Source organism: Protopterus annectens, chromosome 6.part1 (assembly GCF_019279795.1).
Source record: "Protopterus annectens isolate FY-2018-M chromosome 6.part1, PAN1.0, whole genome shotgun sequence".
Classification (NCBI taxonomy): domain Eukaryota; kingdom Metazoa; phylum Chordata; order Ceratodontiformes; family Protopteridae; genus Protopterus; species Protopterus annectens.
The window spans coordinates 118,758,683-118,786,309 of record NC_056738.1 but is presented as its reverse complement, the minus strand read 5'-3'; the positions used below and the strand labels follow the sequence as shown (position 1 = coordinate 118,786,309).

At 44.0% G+C, this 27,627-nt stretch overlaps 1 protein-coding gene across 1 annotated transcript in view; it reads right to left on the bottom strand.

Annotated features, from left to right (window-relative positions):
* Positions 1 to 27,627, bottom strand: part of LOC122805262 (dynein axonemal heavy chain 11-like) — a 4,596,980-nt gene that overhangs the window by 2,605,336 nt on the left and 1,964,017 nt on the right. The window contains exons 39-40 of the mRNA XM_044075350.1: positions 25,064 to 25,212; positions 24,796 to 24,946 (exon numbers count right to left, since the gene is read on the bottom strand). Coding sequence (XP_043931285.1) covers positions 24,796 to 24,946; positions 25,064 to 25,212 — 300 coding nt within the window. The remainder of the gene's footprint in view (positions 1 to 24,795; positions 24,947 to 25,063; positions 25,213 to 27,627) is intronic.

Sequence of the window (27,627 nt, the reverse complement as noted above, 5' to 3'; positions counted from 1 at the left end):
AACATTACAGGTTTGATTATTTAAAACCACTGTAAATTTATTATCCCCATCTCTAATAACTTCTTGAAATATAATAACATACTGAGCTTTATATCCTCCTTTCTAAAAACATCCATTTGAGCCTATTCAAATTTTTATTAAAGATTTTATCATCAGTATTTAAATTTGGATACTTTAATAGCCTGAGTTTGCACAACATTATGTTTCACATATCCAGGATGTCCGCTACTGGCATGTATGTAATTATTAATACACGTCATTTTACAAAAAGATGTTGCATTTAAATTTACATTCTCCCAAATCCAAACCAATGTCTACATCCGCAATCTCTATATTACTTTTACCTACAGTGAAAGTAAAATGTAAAATAAAATGTACTAAAAATTCAAAAAATTCACCCGACTATCTATTACTTCCTGAGATGCTTTAGCCAAATAAATATATAAATAAATAATCAATAAATCATACATATAAAATTACTCTTCTAAAAGAAGTCCATTTTATATAATTAGAAGTTATGTACTCACCATAACGTTCCATCTGAGTAGGTGTATTCATTTGTCTGCAACCTGTGGGTTATGGATCCGACATCGGATCCGAACCGGCATGGTTTTCCAGCTATGGATCCAAGCTCTCAGCTCCTCCCCTCACCCATAATGCCCTGCTCTACCCTCATGACCTCAGATCGAGTTTGCCAAAGCAACAACACCCTAAAAAGGGTAACATAGAATATGCAGGAAACTGAAAGGCCAGGGGGATAGGAGGGCGGGATGGTTGCAGACAAATGAATACACCTACTCAGATGGAACGTTATGGTGAGTACATAACTTCTAAATCTGAAGTAGGATATTCATTTGTCTGCAACCTGTGGGACAGAGTCCCCAGCTACCTGAATCTTGGGCGCCATCATGGAAGGATATTCCGAGCACCGCGGAGCCAAAGGATGCTCTACCCCTAGATGCAAGATCCAACTTATAGTGGGAAATAAACGTATGAGATGAAGCCCACGTGGCTGCTGCACAAATATCATCTAGAGGAATCCTAGCCTTGAAGGCTGCCGAGGTAGATACTGACCGGGTTGAATGGGCATGAACACCCTCTGGTGCGGGCCTTCCTGAAGCTTGATAAGCCAATAAAATGCACTGTGAAATCCAGCGGGACAGAGAAACTTTAGAGATTGGCTTGCCCAAATTGAATTTTGCAAAGGAAATAAACAGCTGGTCGGATTGCCTATGACCAGCCGTCCTGTTCAGATAAAATCTAAGTTGCCTGTGAACATCTAGTGAATGTAGCTTATATTCACCTTTGTTTTCATATTTAGGAAGAAAACAGGGAGGTTAATGGACTGATTGATGTTTGCTTCAGAAGCGATTTTAGGAAGAAAGGACGGGTTGGTCCTGAGGTAGACACGGTCCGGATGAAATACCAAGTAAGGAGGTTTAGCTGATAATGCTTGAAGTTCAGAAACTCTCTTGGCGATGTAATGGCTACCAAAAGGCTGTCTTGTAGGACAAGAATTTGAGATCCACCGTAGCCGCTGTCTCGAAATGTGGGGCGGTCAAGGCCTCTAGGACCAGAGAGAGGTCCCAAGGAGGAACTGCTTGTTTTATAGGGGCCTGAGAAGAAAAGTACCTTTAAGAAATATTTTACACAATTTGGCTGACATAAGAGGATTAGAGTCATGGCCAATGTGATAGTGAGAAATTGCCGCCAGTTGTACTTTGACTGTGGAACTGCTGGCACCATCCTTAAAGAGAGTGGTTAGAAAGTCAAGCACTAAAGGAAGAGGAACCGTGAAGGGATTCAGGCCTTGCCACTCCGCCCACAAAGAGAAACGTTTCCACTTGCTTCGGTAAACCTTTCTAGTGGATGGTTTATGAGCTGCCACCAAAATTGCCTTAACCGGTGATGAAATACCCGGAGTCCTAATCAAGAGTGGAACTGGAGCAGCCAAGCGGTCAGCTTCAGGTTGTCCAGATTCGGAGGAGGAATGCAGGATGGATGGGATATCAGATCCGGGATGGGATCTAGAATCCAAGGAGGATTCACCGAGTGAGACCTTAGGAAGGGGAACCAGATCTGTCGAGGCCAGAACGGAGCAATGAGAATCATTCTGCAACCCACCCGAGAGGCTTTCTGAAGAACTTGGAGCATCAGAGGCAAGGGTGGATAGGCATACAGAAGACCGGGTGGCCAAGCATGCACCAGAGCATCTCTTGGGGTACCTCCGGGAGGAGGTATTAGAGCGGAAAAACTGTCGCACTTGGTGTTTGAGGGAGAAGCAAAAAGATCGCATGAAGGGGTTCCCCACCGTGCGAATATGCGTTCCGCTACTTGACAATTGAGAGACCACTCGTAAGGGGTCAGAATGGTGCGACTGAGCTTGTCCGCTAGGATGTTGGACCGACCCGGAATGTGCGTTGCTATTAGAAAGCGATTGGTGGAGATTGCCCATTCCCAAACTCTCATGTCTTCTCGACAAAGAGGGTAAGACCTTGTTCCCCCTTGCTTGTTGATGTACCAGACAACAGACATGTTGTCCGATTGAATTGCAATTGTTCCCAAGGGAAGAAAGTCCTGAAGTGCTAGCAACGCTAAGAGCACTGCTCTCATCTCTAGAACATTGATATGCAGTAAGGTCTCTGAATCGTTCCACGTGCCTTGGACGGTCCGGCCCGCAAAGTGCCCCCACCCGAGGCGGAGGCGTCCGTGGTCACCGTGGCGAGAGGGGAGAAGCACAAAATGGGCGGCCTTTGTGGAGATCCGGTGAGTGGAGCCACCACAAGAGGGACCGCTTGCAAGCCTTGCTGATCGCTATGGGATGATGCATGGGGAGAGCAAGGTATGACCACTGTACTAAGAGCGTCCACTGTAGAATGCGCATATTGAGCCTGGCAAGAGGAAGAAGTGCTATAGCCGATGCCATGGACCCTAGAGCCCTCAGGACCAACTCCGCGGAACAGAACTTGAATGGAGAATGGCCCGCACCTGGAGCTGCAGATTTAGAACTCTGTCCGCAGTGAGGAAGGCACGTAAACTCCTTGTGTCTAGCCTGGCCCCTATAAAATCTAAGAGCTGTGTGGGCGCCAGGTTGGATTTCTTTGTATTTATTGTGATGCCCAGAAAGGGAGCAAGATGGAGAAAGGAGTCTCGCCAATAGAAGTAGATGCCTTGTTGGGGCGGTAAGAAGCCAGTCGTCCAGGTAGGGAAAGACCTGCACCCCTGAAGCCTCAGGTGGGCCGCTACCACTGCTAATACTTTGGTGAACACCCTGGGGCTGTGGTGAGACCAAAGGGAAGGACCCGAACTGGTAGTGACTGGCTCCCAGCCGGAAGCGGAGAAACCTCCTGAGCGCCTGTCCATCAGGATGTGGTAGTACGCGTCCTTGAGGTCTATCGAGCACATCCAGTGATTTTCTCCCAGAAGGGGAGAATAGATTGCAGAGTGACCATTCGAATTTTTCTTTGGGGACTGCCAGATTCAAGAGAGAGAGGTCTAGGATTGGTCTTAGTTCCCCGTCTTTTTGGCACTAAAAGAATCTGGAGTAGAACCCTGATCCGATCTGGTCTGGGGGAACGGGCTGGATGGCTCTTTTCTTTAGCAGATGGCCAATTTCTGCCAAAGCGGCCTCCCGTTGACCGGGTGGGACGTCTGGGAGGGACTTCAACTTTGGAAGGTAAAGGAAAGGAATGCGATATCCTCTGGATATGATTTGGAGAACCCAGCGGTCCGATGTTATGGACTCCCATGCCGCTAGGTGCCCAGAACGTCCCCGACTGCCTCCAGAGTAGAGCAGTCGGGCAACCCTCAGGGTTGCTGCGCTGGCCGTTCAGAGAAAGGTGCCCTGGACCCGAAGTTGCTGGGAGCCCCTCTGCCTCTAGGGCGGGGTACTCCCTGTCCTCCTCTGCCACGGAAGGACTGGTTGTCCGGAGCAGGCTGGGACTGCTGCGACTTCCGGAACCACATCTTCTTCTGACCCTTTTGGTTCCTAGAATAGGGCCTCTGGGGTGCAGAGAAGCGGATTCGACGGCAGACAGCGTCTTCCGTCCTTTCGCTCTGGGTCAACGTCTCGCGAACGGTCTTGCCAAACAGAGCAGAACCATCAAAGGGGGCGTTCGCAAACGACGCTTTGAAGGGCTCAGAAAAATCGCAGTGACGGAGCCAGGCCTGACGTCTAGTGACCAGTCCTGTCCCCGCAGCTCTAGCGGCGCCTTCCGTTGCATGGGAGAGTAGCCGCACAGAAGTATTTGTAACTGACCTAAGAGTGGCCATACGGGTGGAGTGCAGAACTCTGTCCTCCTCCGAAATGGACTCGGGGGGGATGCAGCGTATTCTTTAATAAGATCTCGCTGCATCCTAATGACATGTGCCAAATAGTTCAGCGCCCTTACCGAGAAGGTCGCCGAACTAAACATCCGCTTCCCCAAGCGGTCCATCATCGAGACTCCTTGCTCGGTGGGTGGACTGAGGGACTCTCCTGAGCCAGTTCCCTCTTTGTGGCCGCCGTCAACATGGCATCTACCGGAGGCCCCTTACTCCAATGGGCCCGGTCGGATGGCGGACTAAGGATCCTATCCGGTCTCTTGGGAATTGGCTCCACGGTGTCCGGTTCCTTCCACGCCCTGGTGGTAATAAGGTCCACCAGGGGGTCGGCAGGGGGGGACACCCAAGAGGTAGATGGGCCCGTTTCAAATGCCTCCAAGAACGCGGACTCGTCCGAGGAAGACTTGGGGGCAGACCACCCCCCCCTTATACGGAGCATTTCCATGATGTCTCCAAAGGAGACATCCTCGGGGGGTGACCGTGGGGAGCCTTCCCCTTCCTCCAAGTCCGTGTCTTCTGTGAGAGACTCGGGGGAGTCAATGTGCCTCCTTTTGCACGTATGCTTGCGAGGGACCTCCTCTGGGGGGCTGTCAGAGGAGTCCTCGCAAGCAGCAATTTGCTCCATAGGAGCAACTTGGGGCACAGAAACGGGCTGTCCCAGGGGCCGGATGGTGGAAGCCTGGCCCAGTGCAGAGGGAGCGCGGGACGGAGCCGGAACAAGTGCCGGGGGTCCGGAGACCCTCAACAGAGCCCTCTCCACTACATCAAAAGCCGAAGGGGAGCCGACCTCGACCAAAGGATCCGACAATCGGCTCCCCCTCGGATCCGAAGAGTGGACCGGAGCCGGCGCCGAAGCGCTCGGATCCGGGACAGTACGCTCCGACACAGACGGCGCCGGGAGCACTGATCCCCGGATCCGAGGCTCGGATCCAGGCTCCGAGGTCGGATCCGGCGCACTCGAGGGCAGGGTCGGATCCGAAGTACCAAGAACTATCGGCGCAGACCCCTCCCGGCTCCGTAGCTGCTCGGATCCAGCTGCTCCGAACCCGGATAGCGGGTCAGAGAAGGAGCAATAGGCTTAAAAAAGGGTGTTGAGCTCCCCCCCAGAGGGGGGGGAGGCAAGAGCACTCCCATCTGCATCTGGGCCTGGATGAACCTTCTCATCATCCGGTCCAGATCAGCATCAGAAAGGCTATATGTAGATCTCGACGAGGCTACCGAGGTAGGCCTGGAGTGCCTCCTCGATAGCCTCGACGGAGATCGGGTCTCCTCCTCCTCAGGACCCGGTGAAAAGCACACAGGGGACCGGAGCCGAGAAGGAGGAGACCGAGCCGACAACGGAGCTGGGGGAGAAGCCCGCTTGGCTGGCGGGGCCGAAACAGAGGTCTCGGCCCGCCGCTTGTGGTGCTTCTCCCTCCGGTCCTTTTTTCTAGCATCCTCTCCTCTCCAGAAACGGGAGGTTGAGTCCCAGGAGCAGGAGGGGGTGCCACAGGGGGAACAACCGTAGCCACAGTTGTTCCCGAAGGAGCGGAGGCCGGAGCCGAGTCTGGCGGTAAAAGACCCGCCAAGACAAGCTTGGACCTCTGCTCCCTCAGTGCCCTGGGGTTGAACCCTGCACAAATGGAGCAACCAGATGTGAGGTGTTCAACCCCGAGACACTTAACACACCGAGTGTGGCCATCAGCCGGTGAGAGCTTATGGCCACACTCGGAGCATTTTGAGAAAATAGATTTGGGCTGATCAGCCATTCAAATCTATAAAGCTACTAAAAGTAACTTAAACAAAAAATAGACACACAGGCCCAACACACACACTCTACGCAACAGCGAGGGGAGGGAAAAAAAAATTACTTAATTTAACTCAAAATAAAACTATCAAAGAGGGAAACCTAAACTTTCACACAGAAATACACAAAAAACTTTAAATTTTCTGTTTTAACAGGTAAGAAATAACCACTTAGCTGAGAGCTATGAATACAAATCCAGTCACCAGCGCGGCAAACGAGATCTGAGGTCATGAGGGTAGAGCAGGGCATTATGGGTGAGGGGAGGAGCTGAGAGCTTGGATCCATAGCTGGAAAACCATGCCGGTTCGGATCCGATGTCGGATCCATAACCCACAGGTTGCAGACAAATGAATATCCTACTTCAGATCCAAATTTTCTCCCTTTCATTCAATACCAAGTTCATGGGGGGGGGGTAACATTAGCCTCCTTAGTCACTCCTCTAATTTGTTTGTATATATTACCTTGAAACATAAAAATATTAATAAGTACCAACTCAAGTAAGATATACCAGGTGCTTATTTTTCAATTATGAATCTGAGTTACCAAAAAACTCCTCACCATTTCTAAACCATCCTCCTGGTTAAGTACTGTGTATATAGAAATAAAGTCCACAGTAATCTTTCACTGTTCTGAAAAACTGTTACCCCATTTCTACTTGGTTTAATTTGTTTAAAAAGTGTCAAGAATATTTTATATAATATGGTGTATTCTGTATTATAACATTAAGTTTACACTCTAAAAAGAAGAAATACCTTTTGTTTAGAACACCTAGGTGAAACAATCTGCCTAAAAGATGTATCCTGTTTATTCAACATACTTGCAGTATACTAAGCAAGGAAGCTATTCTCAGGTGCTTGTACATACAGTTTTATGTATTGAAGTCAATATTATTGTTATCTAGCAAATCTAAAAGCACTAAATCAATGAAGTGATAGGAAATATTTACTAACCAGTGCATAACTGTCCAAACCAGCCAGAAAACCTAACATTTTATCAATAAACTTCGATGTATCCATAATAACCACTGACCAGCTTTATCATCCTTCATAAATATAAACTCATACATTTTACAAACAGTATATAAAATTTGGCTCTCATTTTTCCATATTAAACACTTTTTATAGAGTTAATTATGTGATATCATCTTAGGTAAGACATTTTTTTTCCTAATTATGAGGAGACACACTGTTCGCAAAAGTAGAGTTAAGAAGATAGGTTATTTTTTATATTCCTACAAGAGTTCCTCCTGAAGAAAGATAACCTCTTCTTTCTTTTACCACATATAAAAGTACCATGATACTGTATTAGCAATGACATAAAAAAACTTATCCAGTAGAATAAAATTAGAAGTTATGTACCTACCATAACGTTCCATGTTAGTTGTCTTCATCTCGCCTTCTTCTTGCTGGATGGGTTCGGAGCCGATCCTCGGCTCCGACTCGGCACTAGCTTTAGCTCAAGAACTCCTTTTACCAGCTCGAGGCAACCCTATATCCCATGATGCAAGGCGGAACTACCTCAGATCTCGTTTGGCAGCTAACTAACCCTGCTAAAGACTTATCCTAATATAATTGGGAACCATGGTTCCTAAAAGAAGTCCTCATAACAATGCTCCAGAGGAAGCAATCTAATAGGAACTCTCCAAGATCTGTCCAGGCCAGGGGAAGGAGGGTGGGGCAAGAAGAAGGCGAGATGAAGACAACTAACATGGAACGCGTTATGGTAGGTACATAACTTCTAAATGTTAAGTTGTCAATCTCGCCTTCATTCTTGCTGGATGGGACCGCCCCTAGCACCTGTATCCCGGGTGGCTCAATGGAACAGACTCTTGAGAACAGTGGAACCAAAACTGGCCCTATCTCTGGAGGCCAAATCCAACTTGTAATGAGACACAAAAGTATGAGGCGTGGCCCAAGTAGCTGCTGCACAAATAGTGTCAATGGGAAGTCTATCCTGAAAGGCTATAGAAGTGGATAGACTCCTGGTCGAATGAGCTTTTGGCTTAGAAGATAGTTGTTTGCCCCTTAGAGAGTACACATAGGAAATGGTGGAAGTCAACCATCTAGATAAGGTCACTTTAGATACTGGAAGACCCAACCTGCTTCCTGCATAGGAGACAAACAATTGGTCTGATTTTCTAAGTTGTTTAGTCCTATGTAAGTAGTACCTGAGCTGACGATGAACATCCAAAAATGCAGCTTCTGTTCAGCTCTGTCAGAATAGTTAGGAAAGAAAACTGGTAGATCAATAGATTGGTTAATATTGGCTTGAGATACAACCTTGGGAAGAAAGGAAGGGTTAGTCCTGAGCGAAACCCTATCCTTATGAAACACCAGATAAGGTGAACGAATACAGAGGGCCTGAATCTCAGAAACTCTTCTTGCAGAAGTAACAGCCAGCAAAAATATAGTTTTCCATGTCAACAACTTTAAAGAACACGTAGCAGATGGTTCGAAAGGAGGTAGAATTAGGGATGCCAACATTAAGTTCAGATCCCATTGCGGAGGAGGATGTTTCACAGGCGGTTTTAGGAGAAAAACTCCTCTCAAAAAGGCTTTGCATAACCTATGAGACATGATGTTATTGTCCTGCAAGCCAACATGAAATTTGGAAATAGCAGCCATTTGTACTTTGACTGTAGATGATGACGATCCTGAATGAAAAACCTCCGCCAGGAAATCCAAAACAGAATGTATAGGAGCAGTGAAGGGATCAATATTTCTGGCATTTGCCCAAATAGAAAAACGTCGCCACTTGCTAGCATAAACCGTTCTAGTGGACGACTTTAAAGAAGACACTAAAATGTCTCTGACTGAGTCAGAAATCATTGGTAGCCTGGCTAGGTAAGGAAGTGGAGCAACCAAGCAGTGAGGTTGAGAGAATGAATGGCTCGGTGCTGCTGACCCGACTGGTGGATCAAAAGATCCGGAACTGGGTCCAGATGCCAGGGCTGCACCAGAAGGTGACGATGTAGAGACGGAAACCAAATTTGTCGAGGCCAATATGGAGCAATGAGGATCAATTTGGCTCTCAAAACGGTGGCTTTCTGAATGACTTGTGGAATCAATGGAAAGGGAGGAAAAGCATAAAGAAGTCCCCGAGGCCAATCCTGGGTTAGAGAGTCTCTCAAGGGTTGGCCCGGAAGAGGAAATAGTGTGAAGTAATCTGGGCACTTGCTGTTTTGAGGGTAGCGAAAAGATCGCAACAAGGGGTGCCCCACTTCAGAAAAATCTGATCCACTACAGACTGATTGAGAGACCACTCGTGAGGCATCAGAATAGATCTGTTTAGCCTGTCCGCCAATAGGTTGGACCTGCCGGGGATGTGCGTTGCTATCAGAAACCGCTGAGAAGAGATCGCCCATTGCCAAAGTCTGAGAGCTTCTCGACATAAGGGATAGGACCTGGTTCCGCCCTGTTTGTTGATGTACCAGACCACGGACATGTTGTCCGTCTGTACTGCAATAGTCCCTGTGGGAAGAAAGTCGTCGAGGGCTTGCAACGTTAAAAGCACTGCTCTCATCTCCAGGACATTTATGTGCAGGTGGTATTCTATGGGTTGCCACGTCCCGTGGACCATCCTGCCCTGATAATGCCCCCCACCCGATCAGAGAGGCATCCGTGGTGACTGTGGCAACTGGAGGAGGGGGAACAAATGGTCGGCCCTGCTGAAGAAGCGGGGAAGATACCCACCACCGTAGATGAGCCCTGCAAGACTGTGTCACTAAGATCTCGTGTCTCATGGGCAGATCGTGGTACGACCACTGCGTGAACAACATCCACTGCAGGAGACGCATGTGGAAGCGAGCTAGTGGAAGAAGAACAATGGCTGCAGCCATTAGGCCTAGAACCTTCAAGACAAACCTGGCTTTGACCTTGTTGCTTTGTAACAGAAGCTGAACAAATTTCTGGATGTCCAGAATCCTTTGATTTGTTAGTCTGGCTAACATTTTGACGGTATTTAATTCTGCGCCTATAAAGGTGATAGATTGGCAAGGCAGCAGAGAGGATTTTTCGAAATTCACCGAAATTCCTAGACTCTTGCAAAGCTGTAAGGTGTAATCTCTGGACCGAAGAAGCTGATCCCTGGAGGTGGCGGAGAGGAGCCAGTCATCCAAATAAGGAAACACTTGGAATCCTCGACGTCTCAGGTGAGCTGTGACCACCGCCATGCATTTGGTGAACACTCTGGGGGCTGAAGTGAGGCCAAAGGGCAGTGCTCTGAATTGGTAATGACTGGCTCCCAGCCAAAAGCGGAGAAACCTTCTGGAGCGTCTGTGAATCTTTATGTGATAGTACGCATCCTGAAGGTCTATCGAGCACATCCAGTTGTCCTTGCCCAGAAAGGGCAGAATGGATTGCAGCGTGACCATCCGGAATCTTGCCTTTTTGACAGACTTGTTTAGTCTGCTTAGGTCTAGTATTGGTCTCCAATCTCCCGTCCTTTTGGGGACCAAAAAGAATCTTGAGTACAAGCCGGATCCTACTTGGTCTGCCGGCACTGTTTGGATGGCTCTTTTCCCAGGAGTTTTAAAACTTCCTGTTTTGCCAAATCCCTTTGACCGGGTGAGATGTCTGGAAGGGATTGTAGAGGTACGGGAAACCTTTCGAAGGGGATTTTGTAACCCTCGGATATAATCAACTGTACCCACTTCTCTTGTGATAGGGATTGCCAGGCTACTGGGTACAGCAAAATCCTTCCCCCGACTGCCTCCAAGGGTGGACAGTCGGGCAACACCTCAGGGATGCTGAAAGGGCTTCTCAGGAAGAGGCTCCCTGTTGCCCTGGTTCTGAGGACCCCCTGCCTCTAGGGCGTCTATTATTGTTACCCCCTCTGCCTCTAGGGGTAAACTGACCACGTGTGTCCGGTGTAGCTCCTTGGGCTTTACGGAACCACATCTTCCCCCCCCTTCTGACCCTTGGGATATGGTCTAGAAGGAGTGGAAAACTGGACTCCAACGGCAGAAAGAGTTTTACCGTCTTGTTCACATCTGGTCAAAGTATCCTTCACCTGAGGTCCGAACAAAGCCGAACCGTCAAAGGGTGTTGGTGAAGGACGCCTTAAAGGGGTCCGCAAAATTACACAGCCACATCCAGGCTTGGCGTCTAAGAGCAACACCTGTGCCTGCGGCCCTGCTCGTTCCATCGGCTGCATAAGATATGAGCCGCATGGAGGAGTTAGATATTGAATTCAGGATAGCTAGCTGAGAGGCAATCTTTTCCTGAGCCCCAGCAGCTGAAGGATCCTGGACTACTTCCCCCAGTTCCTTGAGAATATCTCGTTGAAGCCTGGTGAAGTGACAAAGGTAATTCAGCTTAACGCATTGCAAAGGTCGCTGAAGAAAACATCCGCTTTCCATACCTGTCCATGGTCCTAGAATCCTTATTAGGAGGATGGACAGGTACTGAAGGATCCGCCAGTTCCTTCTTAGTGGCCGCCACCACCATAGCATCCACAGAGACACCTTTGGACAGGAACTGTTTGTCCGAAGGGGCCGTGATGAATTTGGATGGTCTCCTGGGGACAGGTTCCACAGAATCTGAAGCCACGCCTTCCGAGCCACTACCTGCATGAGTGGGTCGAAGGCGGAGACACCCAGGAGGTGGAGGGTCGGGATCCAAAGCCTCCAGGTATACCGACTCATCCTCGGAGGGGTCAATGGAGGGCCAATTCCCCTCTGTTTGAGGAGCTCAAGGATGTCTGAAAATGAGACATCCTCAGAGGGGACCGTGGGAACCCTCCGACTCATCTAAGTCGGTATCAGATGTAGTAGACTCAGGGGAGTCTGTGTGTTTCCTCTTACGTCCTCTTCCGAGGGGTTCACCTGCAGGGTCAGGAGAAACCTCGGAAGAGGAGGAAATTCCCAGTGGGGAAACCTGGGGCGATGGATCCCTGGGCCTGAGAGCAAGAGGCTGGCAAGAGGCTTCTGCAGGCACTGATGAGGGAGGAGCTAGAGGGATAGACCGTTGACCAGGCTCAGAGGCCAGGACACTCCTCATCACCTCAAAGGCTCCTCTCCCCGGGAGACCTGAACACACCCGCTCCAAAGAAACAGGAATGGTCGGCTCGAAGGAGAGAGAAGGCTCCGAGGCAGATGTCGGCGCCGAGCTTACCAAAGCCGAAGCTCCGAGAGGGAGAGCGGGGTCGGACAAGGGTCCGATGCCACTAGCCCCTCGAGCCGACAGTGGAAACCCGACGACCGGATCCCTCCAAGGAAAGTCTCAAGGAGGAGATCGGAGCCGAGGATGACGGAGCCGAAGGATGTATCGGCTCCGGCATCGAAACAGTCGCTGTCCCAAGAAGCTCCGGCTCCGAACTCTGGTGTGGAGTCGGAGGAGGAATCTCAAGAATTGGGGCTGTAGCCAAGTCTGTTGAGACGGGCTATGGAGCATTTGGGCCAGTGCCTGAGACTTCAACAGCCTGCTTACCACCCTCTCCAAATCGTGGTCAGACAGCCTGGAAGATCTCGAAGATCGGCTCCGATGGCTCCGCTCCGACAAAAGAGGAGACCCCGGAGCCGAGTGGATACTTAGTATCGAAGGGACCGGGATCTCTTGCGGCCGGAGCCATCGGAGCCGAAGTCCCTTGAACCCCAGATGGAGCCGAGGATCTCGGCTCCGATGCTGATAAAGTGTCGGCTCCAGCCGAGCCGACAAGGCAACAGTAGTCAGGGTATCGGAGCCGCCGCACCGAACCCACTACTCTGGCAGAAGAAGCATCGGTTCCAGCCGAGCGATATCGGCTCCGACGGAGGCGGAGCCACCGAAGGAGGCTTAGACACTGTAGCCTGAGCCTTCGGTGGCTTAAGAGGTTTTCCTGCCCCTTGCTTAGGAGGAGAACCTTCAGGTTTCAACAAACCTCGGAGGATCAGTTTGTTCCTCCTTTCCTGCAGGACTCGCTGGCTAAAGGCATGACACAACGCACAGGAGTCCTGCAGGTGCAAAGGCCCCAGGCAATACACACAAGAAGTGTGACCGTCTGTCAGGGACATTTTCTGACAGCACTGGTCACACTTCTTGAAGCCTGAGACCTTGCCTTCCTTAGACATCGTAACAGGATATACACACACAGTCCCCACAAACACACAACTTAATCCCTACACAGACACACAGGAAGGGAATAACTTGGGGAACTAGGCCTGACTAAAACTTTCACTGAAAAAACTATAATAAAAGTTTAAAAAAGGAACCGAATAGGGTGGGCTGTACTAAATACAGGCTAACCTGACACTGAAGGGAAATTAAACCCCTAACTAACTTTTTTCTTATTTAACAAGAAAAACTTACCTCAGCTGGCAAAGGAGACCTCTTTCGCTAAGCGGCAAACGAGATCTGAGGTAGTTCCGCCTTGCATCATGGGATATAGGGTTGCCTCGAGCTGGTAAAAGGAGTTCTTGAGCTAAAGCTAGTGCCGAGTCGGAGCCGAGGATCGGCTCCGAACCCATCCAGCAAGAATGAAGGCGAGATTGACAACTTAACATCAAGACCCTGCCTAAAATGCCAACAGATGATATTAATGTATGTCTGATGATACAACACAGGGGTGGGGGGGGGGGGTTATGTACTCACTATAATGTTCCATCTGAAGTGTTCATTTTCATTCTTCCTCAACTGAAGGAGTGTAGATCTGAGGCTTGGATCCAATTTGGCTGCTTCTACCAGATCACTGGATCCACAACTCTAGAGTTCCTCCCTTTAACCTTAATGCTCCGCTAACCTAACATACCTCAGATTGAGTTTGCTGCCCCTGGATATAAAGGAATGAACCTATTACAAAAATTAACAAAGACAAAAAGGATAAAAGAAACCTGGGACTCAGAAAGGAACATAAGTTCCAGTACAACTCTTAGATCTTTCCAGAAACACAGGATGGGGCAGAAGGGTGGGAAGGTGAGGAAGAATGAAAATAGACAACAGAGATGGAACATTACGGTGAGTACATAACTTTTTTTAGCTGATGTTGTCCTTTTCATTATTCCGCAACTGATGAGACAGAGTCCCCAGCTACTGGAACCTTGGAAGGCCCTCATGGAAGGATATTCCAAAGTACTGCAGAATTGAAGGTCAATCTATTCCTGGAAATCTAATCAAATTTGTAATGAGCACTAAAAGTTTGAGAATTAGCCCAAGTTTCAACTGCACAAATGCCATTTAAGGAAGCCCTTGACCAAAAGGCTGAAAAGACTGCCACAGACGTCATGGAATGGTCTCTAAGAGGCTTAGGCAAGGATAAACCTTTTTTTGCCATAAACAAAGGAAATACATTCAGTTAACCATTTGGCCAAAGTAACTTTGAAGACTGGTTTGCCCAATCTGTTAGGAGAAAAGGAAACAAACAACTGGTCAGTTTTCCTGACGTCTTTGGTTCTATGAAGATGAAAGTGAGCTTGTCTATGCACATCCAAATGGTGGAGCATAATACTCTCCCTTATTTGAAAAGTTTGGAAAGAAAACTGGTAGTTTAATGACTTGGTTTATGTTGAACATAGAAGCTACCTTAGGCAAGAAAGACTGATTTGTTTGCAAGTACACACTGTCTTTGTGAAAAACAGGTAAGGAGGTTTAGAAGATAGACCCTGGAGTTCAGATACTAGTCTAGCTGATATGAAAGTGACAAGAAAGATGTTCAGGCTTGGCTGAAGGTTCAAAGTAAGTCTGAGTTACAGCCTGAAGCATGTTAGTTAAATTCCAAGGAGGAGTAGGATCTTTTAACAGGGGTCTAAGTAAAAAGGCTTCCTTGAGAAAGGCTTTATATAAGTTAGTAGAAGCTAAGGTAGAGCTATTTTTGCCCAGGGGGAAATGAGAAATGGCAGCAAATTGTACTTTAGTAGTTGAAAAACTAGCTCCTTCATTGAAAATTGAAGCTAAAAATTCAAGGATAGATGTCACTAGTATTGAAAAAAGATCCAGATCCTTGCTAAGGGCTCAGAAAACAAACATCTTCAATTTACTCTTATAAATCCTTCAAGTACAAGTTTTTTAAGAAGATAACAAAATATGATTGACCAGGGAGGAGAGCCTGGACTGTCCAGCAATCAATAGAATTGGAGAAACCATGCAGTCAGTTTGAGGCCTGTTAAGTCTGGAAAAACCACACCCATCGGGTGAGTCAGGAGGTCTGGAGTGGGATCCAGTACCCAGGGCAGATGCAGAAGATGAACCCAGAGAAAGGAGAACCAAATCTAAGGAGGCCAGAAGGGTACAATGAGGATAGTTGTGCTCAACTGTAATCCTTTCTGTAGAAATTTGGAAATGAGAGGTTAAAGGTAGGTAAGCATAAAGGGGACCAGAAGTCCAGTCATGGACCAGAGCATCTCTCTGTGTCTCCCCCATTAGAAGGATCAGAGAAAAGAACCTGCTGCATTTGGTATTGAGAGGAGAAGCAAATAGACTGCAGCATGGCTGGCAACATCGATGGAAAATCCTCTCTGCCACTTTGACAGTGAGAGACTACTTGTGAGGCATCAGAATGGACCTGCTTAGTTTTTCCACAATCATGTTGGATTTCCCCAGAATGTGCATTGCTGTCAGAAAGCAACCAGAAGAGATTGCCCATTGCCACACTCTCATTGCTTCTTGACAAAGTGGATAAGATATGGTTCCTCCCTGTTTATTGATGTACCAGACTACTGACATATTGTCTGTCTGAATAGCAAGTGTCTCACATGGGATAGTGTCTTCAAAGACCTGCAATGCTAGAAGGACTGCTCTCATTTCCAGGAGATTGATCTATCTCTTGGCCTCTTTGGGGGACCACATACCTTGAACTGTCCTTCCCAAGTATTACTCCTCCACCCCAGTAGGAAGGCATCCATGTTGCCAATGGTCATGGGCAGGGGAAGAACAAATGGATGGCTTTACGAGAACTTGTTTGGAATGAATCCACCAACTACAATATTTTTTACATGTTGGTGTGATCTTGACTGGGACAGTTAATGAATGTTGAAGAATGGACCACTGGACTGAAAGTATCCATTAAAGAATTTTTATTTGAAACCTGACCAGAGGGTTGAGGGTAGTACTCATTACCATGGATCCCAAGGCTTGTAAAATTAATCAAGCTGGAAGAGAAGAATTTTATATTACTTTCTTGACTTGGGATCTCAGTGGTATCTAACTGACTGAGTCCAGACAAGCACTTATCAACTCCAGACTCTGGGTAAGCATAAGTTGTGATTTGTTGTAAATGACCATGATGACTAGATGGATGCACAACTGGAGCAAGCAGTCCCTTGCCTGTAGAAGTCAATGTATGATTGAAGCAGTAAGGAGCCAGTTGTCTAGGTATGGAACCACACTGAATTCCAGCAGTCTCATTTGAGCTGCTACCATTGCCATGCATTTGGTGAACACCCTGGGGGCTGTGGTGAGATCAAAGGACAGTGCTCTGGGCTGGTAATGACTGGCTCTCAGCTAGATGTGCAGATATCTTCTGAAGCACTTGCTCATTTTTATGTGATAGTATGCATCCTGAAGATCTATCAAGCACATCCGATATTTCTTTTGCAGTAGAGGCAAAATGGACTTAATCATGACCACCCAAAACCATTAATATTGTATGAACTGATATAGTTTGTTGAGATCCAGAATTGGTCTCAAGTCCCCTGTGTTTTTGGCACCAAGAAGAATCTTGAATAGATTCCAGATCCTCCATGGTCTAAGGGGACCTCATGGATAACTCTTTTTTTCTCGCAGCTTTTAGATTTCTAGTGCCACTGCTTCCCTCTGATTGAGTAGAACACTGGAGATTCCTTTTTTTTTTTGGTTGAGGAAGCTAGGGAAAATGGTACAGTATAGCATCTGGATACAATTCTCTGCACCAAGGAATCTTTCATTATAGACAGACAGACTTTCTGGTGCAGAGACAAATGTCCCTGGACTGCCTCCAGAGTTAAACAGTCAGACCTCCCTTCTGAAGTGCTGATAGGTCTTATCTGAGAAGGAATTGCTGAAGCCCTGGTTCTGCAGACCATGTTTGCTGTGGCGGTGGTGTCTTCCATTTGAGTTTCCCCCTCTGTCTCTGGGGGAACCATCTCCATGTCAGTCTTGAACAGGACCCTGGAATGTTTTGAAATCAAATTTTCCTACCTCCTTGTTGATTCCTTGAGAAAGGTCTTTAAAGGGTTGAAAAACATATGCCCACTGCAGACAGGGTCTTTCCTTTAAATCTGGACACTGTGTCCCTTAACTTAGGGCTGAACAAGAAAGATACACCAAGAGTGCATTGATGAATGAAGACTTATAGGGCTCTGCAAAATCACATAGTTTCATCCAGGCATATCTCCTAATGGCTATGCCTGAACCCGCTACCAGTGAGGTGCCTTCCACTGCATGGGAGATCAACTTCATGGATGCATTAGAAATAAATTGGTGTGTGGCCAGTTGCAAGGAGATTCTATTTTCATCCTCAGTAGACATGGGTCCAGAAACAGATTTGGGCCCATCTATTTGTAACCTTGTAAAATGTGCCAGAATATTTAATAACTTGAGGGCAAAGTTTGCTGAAGCATACATACGATTACCAATTCTGTCTAAAGCCCTGGACTCTCTGTTAGGGGAATGGACACAGGAATTCAGTTCTGCCAGTTCTTTCCTAGTGGCTGCTGCCACAACCATGGCATTGGCTGGGACTCCCTTGCTCCAGTGTGCCTGGTCTTTGGGGGGCTAGAATTTTGTGTGGTCTTTTTGGAATTGGCTCTACAGTATCCGGCTCCTTCCATGCCCAGCAAGAAACAAGATCTATGAGTTCTTCGGCTGGGAGTGTGAGTGACCCAAGAAGTAGACTAGCCAGACCCAAAAGCCTCCAGGAACACTGATTCTTCCTAGAAGGGGGATATCAGAGGATCAACCCACCTTTTTGTTTCAGAAGATATTGGATATCTCCAAAGGAAATGTCTTTAGGTGAAGACCTGGGCACCCCTTCCCCTTATCAAAATCGGTGTTCTCTGAGAGATTCCTGAGGGGAATCTAGGTGTCTCCTCCTATATGTTCTCTTCTAAGGGACTTCCTCAGTGGGATGCTCTGAGGAATTATCAGAAGAGATGATGTCCTGATGGACCAACTGGAGACTAGTCCAGACTGGCTGTCCCAGTGGAATAGATGGATGAGGCTCTGAGCATAGAACCAGATGAGGTAAAGTGGTTTGATCCAAGGCAGGCAGGGATGTCCCCTCTCTAGATAAAGAGAAAGCCTTCTCCACAACCTCAAAGGCAGAATGACTAGGGGACCCAGAAACTGATAGTAAAAGGCCCAGCAGTTCCTGAACCATCAGCTCCTGTAATCCCACCAGCAATCCACCCAAGGAGGGAGTTGGACCCAAGCTATCCAGCGCTGAAGCCCCAAGACGAAGAGACAACTCTGAAAGCTTCAGTGTCAATCCCAACCTCCAAGACCCAGTGCTGACACTTCAGATCTGAGAGTCTTCCAGCTCCAAAAGGCTCGGAGCTGGACAACTCAGGGAAATCACCAGACTCAAAGAACAGACCTTCTTCAGATCTGATGAGGACACCCCTGAGGTCTTGGATCTGAGAGCTCTAAAATGGTGGGTTGGCTCTAAGAAGGAGATACCAAGGGGTGAAGTGCATGAAGGATGGCTCTCAGATCCAGTGGGAGTCAGAGCCGGGACTATCCCCATCTGGATCTGTGCTCTGAGAAATGTCCTCATCATCCTATCCACATCAGCTTCTAACAAGCTTCTGGAAGATCTAAGAGATGATGTGGAGGATGGAGACCTGGAATGCCCATGAGAAGATCCCTCCAGGAAAGGTGAAGGGAGTCATGAAGGAATCAGATCTGATAGCAGGGGAGGAGAGGAGTACAGATCCAAGGAGATCTAGGATTTGAAACAGTTGGATCCGAAGTAGTTGAACCTGACTTTTTATGAATTTTAGAAGAAGGCTCCAATGAAGGAGACAATGCAGAAGAATGGTCCTGGGACCTCTTATGTCACTCCTTTTCTTTGGCAGCTGAATCTGACTACGCCTTGTTAGGTTTCAAGGTAGGAGGTTGAGCCGAGCAACTGAAGAAGTAGAAGAAGGAAGGAGGCCTCTCAAGACTAATTTATTTCTCCAGTCAGTTACAGCTCTGGAGTTAAATCCAGAACAATATGAATAATCTATGTGCAAAGTGCACAGGTCCTAAACAAGCTTATGCCCACAGGTAATGCACTTTTTAAAGCCAGCTGGCTTGTCAGCCATTGTTATCTAAGAAGACAACTATTTAAAGACACTAAGGATAGATAAAACTTTTTTTTGGTAAAGTTGAAGGAAATAAAGGGAAAAAATAGAGAGAATGAAACTACCAACAATGGTAGAAAGAGAGTAGTCTAATGTATAGTCATAAAGGAAAAGAACAGTTTAAGGAGGTACCAAGAAACAGTAGCTAAAAGGTACATTGAAACTGCTAAAAGGATTAAGACTGGGAGGGAGGAGAATTAGAAAAAAATATAATAGACAAATCTAAGTCAATAACTCATGAAAAAGACTAAATGCATCTCCAAAGCTCGAGAGTGACAGGATCTGCTTCCAAAGCAGAATGGTGGCAAACAAGGTCTGGGGTATTTTAGGTTGGCAGGGCATATGGGTAAAAGGAGTTGCTTGAGAGTTGTGGATCTGATAATCTGGTAGAAGCGCTCGAGTCAGATCCAAGTCTTAAATCCAGACCTATCAGTTAAACAGTGAATGAAAAGGATGACATCAGATCATTTATTTTACTTGGAATGCAGAGACTTGTGCACTTGTGAACTCTGAAGTATATCTGGACATCTGTTGAAGCTCATCCACTTCAGGAAAGCAAAACTTTGTGTTGTACTGACAGTCCCCTTGTTGTTTTTCACACTGTGAACTGCTGCTGAGCATTCTTTTCTTCATTTCTTATGGTATTTAAGCAAATCCGAACAGTCTTTTTGGCCAGGTGTGATGGCTATCTTTGAGAATGTAGAGGCTATTCTGATGAGAAAAGAATAATGTCTAAAATGTCTAAATCACCAAGCACCATAGAGTCAAATCAGAGATGTTTATAGTTGTTTTTTTGTTTGCTGTTTACTGTGTGGAGCAGTGTGCCCTTGCTGTCCCTTTACTTTGACTTCAGAGAGCTGCACTCTTGTGCACTGAATGACAGACATGAAAGCTATGTACTTACCATAATGACAGATCCATGTTGTCTGACTTTCATCCAGTTCAGCATCCCTCCCACCTGCACTTGGTATTTGTTGCCTATTTTTAGAAGTTGTGTATAATAGCCATCATGCTACAGGTCAGCATTTTTTCTCCATTTAAGTTCCTCTTATATAATGCAGTGTGCAGTAGGCATGGTGGTGCCACATGCTGTCTTCAGTCACCTTACCAAACCTGTGTGTATCAACTCAATGCAACACTGTCATTCTCCATTAGGAGAAAGGTGGCTAGCACCAAGCCCTTACCCCGCATCCTTAGAACAATAATTTAGAAACCTGCCTACTGACACTCAAGTAACACCCCCTGCCCTGCAACTGTCATATTGTTTTACATCTGAAGAAGATTTGCAACAAGTTGATGCTCTGGAGCCTTCTGAAGGACACTGGTATGAAAGTCCACTTGAAGATGTACAGCAAGTAAAGGAACAGAAAAGAGTGGCAATTCTGATTACAGGTAATGCTCTGGAGTGATGAGACAATGGGTTCCCATATGAAGGAGCAGTAAATGAAGCAGGGTGCATCTAAAGAGAATATGCCACAAGATAATTTTCTGGAACTTTCTGTAGATTACATGTAGGTAAACAGCAAAGAAGTGCTCCCATTCCAGAAGAAAATGATTTAAGGGAAGACCTACTTAATTTAATGGATATGAATATACAAACTAGGATAAATGAAATAATTAGATTACAAAAAATAAATAAGACCCAAAATGTGGGAAGAATGGTAAAACAAATGAACACAGTAATTAGGACTCCTAAAAATTAATGTAATATAACAGAAATAAACAGAATATATTACTGTACAGCTAAATTAATAATGGATAAAGTGCTACTACAAAACAAGAAAGGAAGGAAACAAGGAAAATGTCACCATGGAAGCACTGAATAGAGAAAACTATACTGCAAGACAAGAAGTATCACTGTCAGACGAATATAGAAAAGGGAACATACCAGATCATAAAAACACTTATAAAGATGATTTGGTAAAAACAGTGCACAGTATCAAAACAGGCCAAGATTTATCATATACTATTGCCAAAAATATATTGAAAATATCAGCACAGACAGAAAAACATAGAAGACATGCAGATAGATATAAAGCAAAAGTACAAAATAATCAATTGATGACACAAAATTATTTTAAAGAGAATTGGGAAAGAAAGCAAAAGGAACAGAAACATTGCAGAAAAGAAATAGGCACATTTTGGAGAAGTAATTATAAAGACCCCATTAAATGTAAAGATGTTGAATGGACAGAAGAGTTAAAAGAAACAGTAAGAAGTTCTAATGAAAAGGATGTGAAAAGGGATGAAGTAATGACCACAGAAATTGAGGCAAACTTAAGAAAAGCTCCTAAATGGAAAACACCAGGCCCACATGCAGTATCTAACTTCTGGCTAAAAGCATTAGCATCTTTACACAAAGATTTAGCTCCAAGTAAGAATTACTTATATGTGCATCCCAAACAGACACCGAGCTGGTTAACAACAGAAAAAACATACTACTCCTCAAGAATGAACCTGTAAGCAATCATAAAAGCTGCAGACCAGTAACTTGCCTTCAGATAATATACAAATTATATACTGGAATTGTTGCAGACTGGGTTTAGGAAAAAATTCAATGATGGCAGTAGAACAAAAGGGTGACAACAGAAAATCATATCAAGCAAAAGATCCTTCATTGCTAAATAAAGTCATAACAAAGAATTGTAAAAGGGGAAGAATGCAAGTATGGTATAGATAGATTACAAAAAAAATTGACAGCTTCCCATATTCATGGATAAATAAATGCTTACAGATGCATAAGATACACCCTACATCGATCAATTACATTACAGTGAATGTGAAACAGTGGCAAACCACTTTGCAGATGAGCCATGACGATGGGCAAATTATTATCCCAGGGATAAAAATTCAAAGGGGGATATTCCACTGTGATGCTTTATTGTTTTGTCTTGCCCTTAACCCATTATGCTGCTTACTCAACAGATTTGATTATGGTTACAATTTGGCTCCAAGAAAACAAACTTGTTTAAAGATTTCTCATCTACTTTTTGTGGATGATTTAAGACTGTATAGTTCATCAGATGATGAGTTGAAAGCACGACTGCAAATGGTTAAAACATTTTCAGATGATATGAGAATGATATCTGGTCTTTATAAATGTGCAAAAGAACAATTTAAAACAGGAAAGCTGCATTGTCAGGGAAACATCTACCTAGGACAGGAATATGATTAATAAGAACTTGAGCAGGCGGACGTGTATAAATATTTAGGAATAGATGACTGACCAGCAATAAAACATGAACCAATGTGAATAATGCTCAGTAAGAAATACTTCAAAATACAAACTAATAGTGAAAACTGCTTTGACATATAGGAATAAAGTCCAGGCTATAAATATATTTGCTCTTCCTGTTCTAACTTAAAGTGTTGGGGTGACTGACTGGCCTCAAATGTTATTGGATCAGTTGGAAAGAAACAAGAAAAATGCTTCATGCTTATCAAATGATATATAAAAATCAGTGTGTACCAAGATTATATATTCTTTATACTGAAGGAGGTACGGGCCACCTTGAAACTGATTACATGTATACTTTTACAAATGTGGGGCTACACACATATTTACTGAACTCATCAGATCCACACATAGTGAAATTTTTTAAACATAAGGAAAAGTCTAAGATAACATCTTTTCTTAGTTTAGCAGAAACATTTTGGTGTCAAGCATGAATGGAAATCAAACCAGAAATAGATAAAAATCAGACAGCAACTGACTATGCCAAAAACAGAATTAAGAATATAAGAAAAAGAATCAGATAAGAAGGCAAGAAATGTGGAAAATTCATAAATATAGTGGCAAGTACAGACATCTACTGGAACAACCTCAAGTTGACTAAGATTTGATGCAGGAATGGTTACAGAGAGGTGACTCAAAACTAAAAGATGAAAGGTTAATAATGGTAGGCCAGGATAGGGGACTACATGCATGTTGGATTAAAAAAACTCTTGAAGGAACCGAGAAATATAGGTTCTGTAAAAAAAGAACTGGAAACAGTCACACATCTTGTTGCTGGATGTGATACACTCATGGCAGCGGGTCTGTATACCGAAATGCACAATAATGTAGCAAGACTGTTGCATTGGGAATTGTGCAAACACTACAATATAGAAGCAGCTGAGAAGCATGGAAACATGAACAGCAAAGCATTATAGAGAATGATGAAGTGTACATCACATGGGATTACATACTACCAATAGTTAAAAAATAGATGCAAGAAAACCAGATAGAGTGGTCCATGAAAAAAGACACCGATCACTGAAATTTCTACACCTAGTGAAAACAGTGCCTTACAGTATCTTATATACACTTGGATAATATCAAAGCCTGAAACAATACTAATTTCATAAACTCTAATTGTAACATGACTTAGGAATGGTGTCCATTTCTATCAAGGTATTAGAAACCCAAAAGACTTGGAGAAATTAATCTGTCTTATTTTGACTCTCTTTCTGTACTTAAGCCAGTAGTCTACCAGACAGTGGTATTCCACAGGAGTTTATAAATCCTATACCAACAGACAGGTTGTGTGTAATCTCATTGTTCTACTTACAGAATGCTTCAGCAAGTAGAGAACTATTCTAAGTCATACTCCTGACAAACACTTTACTCCATTTTCAGTTGCTTATCTTTCACTTATATGCAAAAACACTCTCCTTCCTCCTCCAAATAATTATCACTTTCCTTTCTTGACAGCCTTACTTTGACTAATTTGAGAACTCGGGATTTTTTTTGTGTTAAAGCTATAGTCTTGCTCTTATCCTGACATTATTAAATACTCAAATGCCTCTTTTGTGGTGTTCATCATCTTGATTGATTCTGCCAGCTATCCAGTAGTGGTTCCTTCTTTTTATTTCTAGCTGCATGCTTTGTGTTCACCCAGATATCCCTGCAGCCTTCAGTAGACCCACCCCATCTTATGGGATCTTGTTTTTGACTTCTGCTCCAACCTGAATTCATCACCTCTAGATGGTCTGATAAAATTTCATTCATGATTTTGAAGTCCATTGTCCTGGTGTCAGTTCCTTGATGTCTGTAATTCTTTATTAGTTCTGCATGTTGAAAAAGTTAGTAAGGGTAAGCGATATTTCATTCATTCATGCAGATGCCACACAGACAGCATCTTAACTGATAATCAAACTGGGGAACCAAGCTTTGTGAGGCAGCAACACTAACCACTGCACCACTGTAAGAGAGTTATAAATGCCATATTTAAATATTTTTTGCCCCTAGTCTCAGCTAAAATCAGGATGAGTTTTTTTGGGACACTGGCTGACTCTCTAAATATTCTTCAAGATACAAACTAAAATCCCATAATAAATGTATTACAAACTATCACAGTCACTGAGAAAGAGTATTTTGCAGTGTGGTGCATGCATCTCTCATCATTAAAGCATTCACAAATGCTGTTAATAAAAGAAGATTTCAAAGGCAGAATTTGTAATGCAGCATTACCTGTACCATACTGTTTTCAGGAACCGGTGTGACAGTTTTATGATTAGATCGTACTTGCTCTAGGCATGGAGGCACATATTTATCAAAAAGTATTGTCAGATTTGCCCTTTCTGACTGAGCTCTCCGAGTATCAATCCAGCTAGTAACAAACCTAAAAAGAGTTTTTAAATTAATTTAATAATAAATAGATTTAAGCTCGGTGAAGTTTTTACACACACACGCACACACACGCGCGCTCTTACATATATACATTATCTACGTTACTTACGGGCTCCATCCTAAATCCTGAGGATTCACATAAAGAATGCCAGCTCGGGATACTGTAGCTGGAGTTGCAGCACGAAGATGACTGATTTCAAATACCAGTCGCATAGAGGAATTTAAGGATATCCTTTCATTACTTGCCAAAGTCAGTACCTATTTTGAATTATAAAAACATAGAATTCAGTTTCAGCTTTATTATAAAAAAAAAAAAAAAACCAGAATGCATTTAGTAACACATGGCGGAGGTTATATATAGTAAAAAAACTATTTTTAGTTAAAAATGTGCTTCAAAAAAGAGAAATGAAGAAGAGAACTAGCAACACCAGAAATGGTTTAAATAAGCTATTGATATAAAAATAAATCAGCAGACGGAAAAGTACTTTTAAGGCATGATTCTGCCTTTAAAAAGGAAATCACCAAGAAATGATAATTAGCATGTTTGAATATCATTTTGTAAAGCAATATAGTATGTAAAACTGCAAAGATAACACCACACTCTGCCTGGAATTGTTTGCATGGTGCAGGATAGTGGTGACACTGAAAATGCACAGGTAATGTGTTTTACAGAATCTAAACTAACTGGTACAGATTTGAAAAAGTACAAAGATTATTTAGCAAAAATGTACAGAAATACTCAAAAGGTAGAAAGAACAGAAAAAAAATGTCAGCATGTACTCTTTATAAGTTCCAAAAGATATGACAGAAATATAATTATGCACTAGACTTGTAACTCATACCTCTCAACCTGTAGGCATTGAAAATAGGCACAAAGTTCCTTGAAAAATGCATACATCCATACAAATATCTGGATATCTAATTAGCATAAAATTTGAATACCAAATAGCACATGACCTTTCTCACTTCCAGTAGGAATGTGGAGTACTACACAAAAACATGTCTGAAACAGAGTGACAACAATAATGGCAAAAATATAAGTACATTATAAAAGAGACTGTAAAATCTGTAGACTATAATGAAGTGTATTACAAAATTCAACCACCCAAGGTAATTCATTTTTGCTTCTGAAAAAAGGAGATGTAAAATGTGCATCCTCTTTCTTTATATTATTGGTGCCACTAGTATGCTGATTATGTAGCCTAGTTTTCTGTGTACTAGACAGCTTCAAAAATCGTGTGATGACAGGAATTGTTTGAAGGGGTAAATGAAGCCTGAAAAGTGGGACATACCTTCATTAATAGGTATAGCATATACAGGGGTAAATCAGGCCTAAAAAGAGGTACATTACTCCAAACTAGGTACAATAGCTGAACATGAACAAAACCATTCAACATAAACAACAGAAACATGAGAGCGCAAACTCCAGAAATGATTAGGGCAGACTGATTTGTTTATTATTAACCGGATCTCTAAAATAAAGAAACCTAATCAGTAAAAATATATAATGAGACTAATACATTACACTGTCAGCTTGGCCCAAAAGTACATAATGAAGCAAATGAATTAGTCCTCTTGAAACCCTATCCATATGGAATTAGTGCTCATGGAGTTAAAACAAATTCCTGACAAACATAGCTTCTGTCTTCACAGCCTGAAAACATGACATAAGGTTCTAAAATAAAATCAATAATAATAATAATAATTAATAACATTGTTTTTACTGTCATCCTCCACATACAGTACAAACATAAACAAAGAGATCATGCTCATAAGCTTGACTGCAGTGTTTTTTCTTAGCAGTGGAAAACCATCAGCAGAATGCAACCTTCACACAAAGGAAAGCTGTTATGCTTCCTCTGTTATATAACTGAATTTTCTACTGTAATTTTCAAGACAAAAGCACAAATGACACATGCAAAAATTATGGAATGTGTTCAAAAGTGCAAAGACAAACAGCCCACCAGAGACAGTCAAGGCCACCAGATAGAGAGGCATGAGCCACAGCCCTTGGCCAATCCACATCATACTGAATGGGGATTTAGGGACACAATTCATGAACCCATACCTCAGACTTCCACCAGAGGGTACAAGTGTTATAAGTGGTTGAATTTTTGTAAGCACTATAATAGTGTTAAATCAGCTATTTTTCCAAAGGGGAAAAGTAGCTTTTACAGGGAAAAAAAATGTCATAATATCTAATTTTGGAAGTATGTGATTTTTTTGTAAGTGTGCTGAAGTAGTCTACATATAAAGTAACAAACATTGGGTGAGATTCAGTAAGTACCCTATTATGAGTGCAAACTGTTGCAGCAAAAAGGAGCAGTTTCCACAATTGTAGAAATTCTGATTCAGAAACATGTCTATCTGCAATGAAGAACAACCTCATTATCATATAATTTGCATATCTCTACATTGTGTGGTGTTACTGCTAATGGTAATCACCACTGGTGGTTCATGCATCTTGTTGGCAAAAGAGCCTTCCTCACACACACAAACTCACACCTTTCAACTATCCCTACGTTTACAGAACATCCTTGAGGTTGCTTCTTTATTCACTATCCCTTGTAAATTACAGATAATTACAGACAATCAATAATGCCAGACATTAGAATTTCATTCTTCTTGTTGTTCAGAAAAGGCATAATGATGCAAGATCTGTTGCTCTGTTAA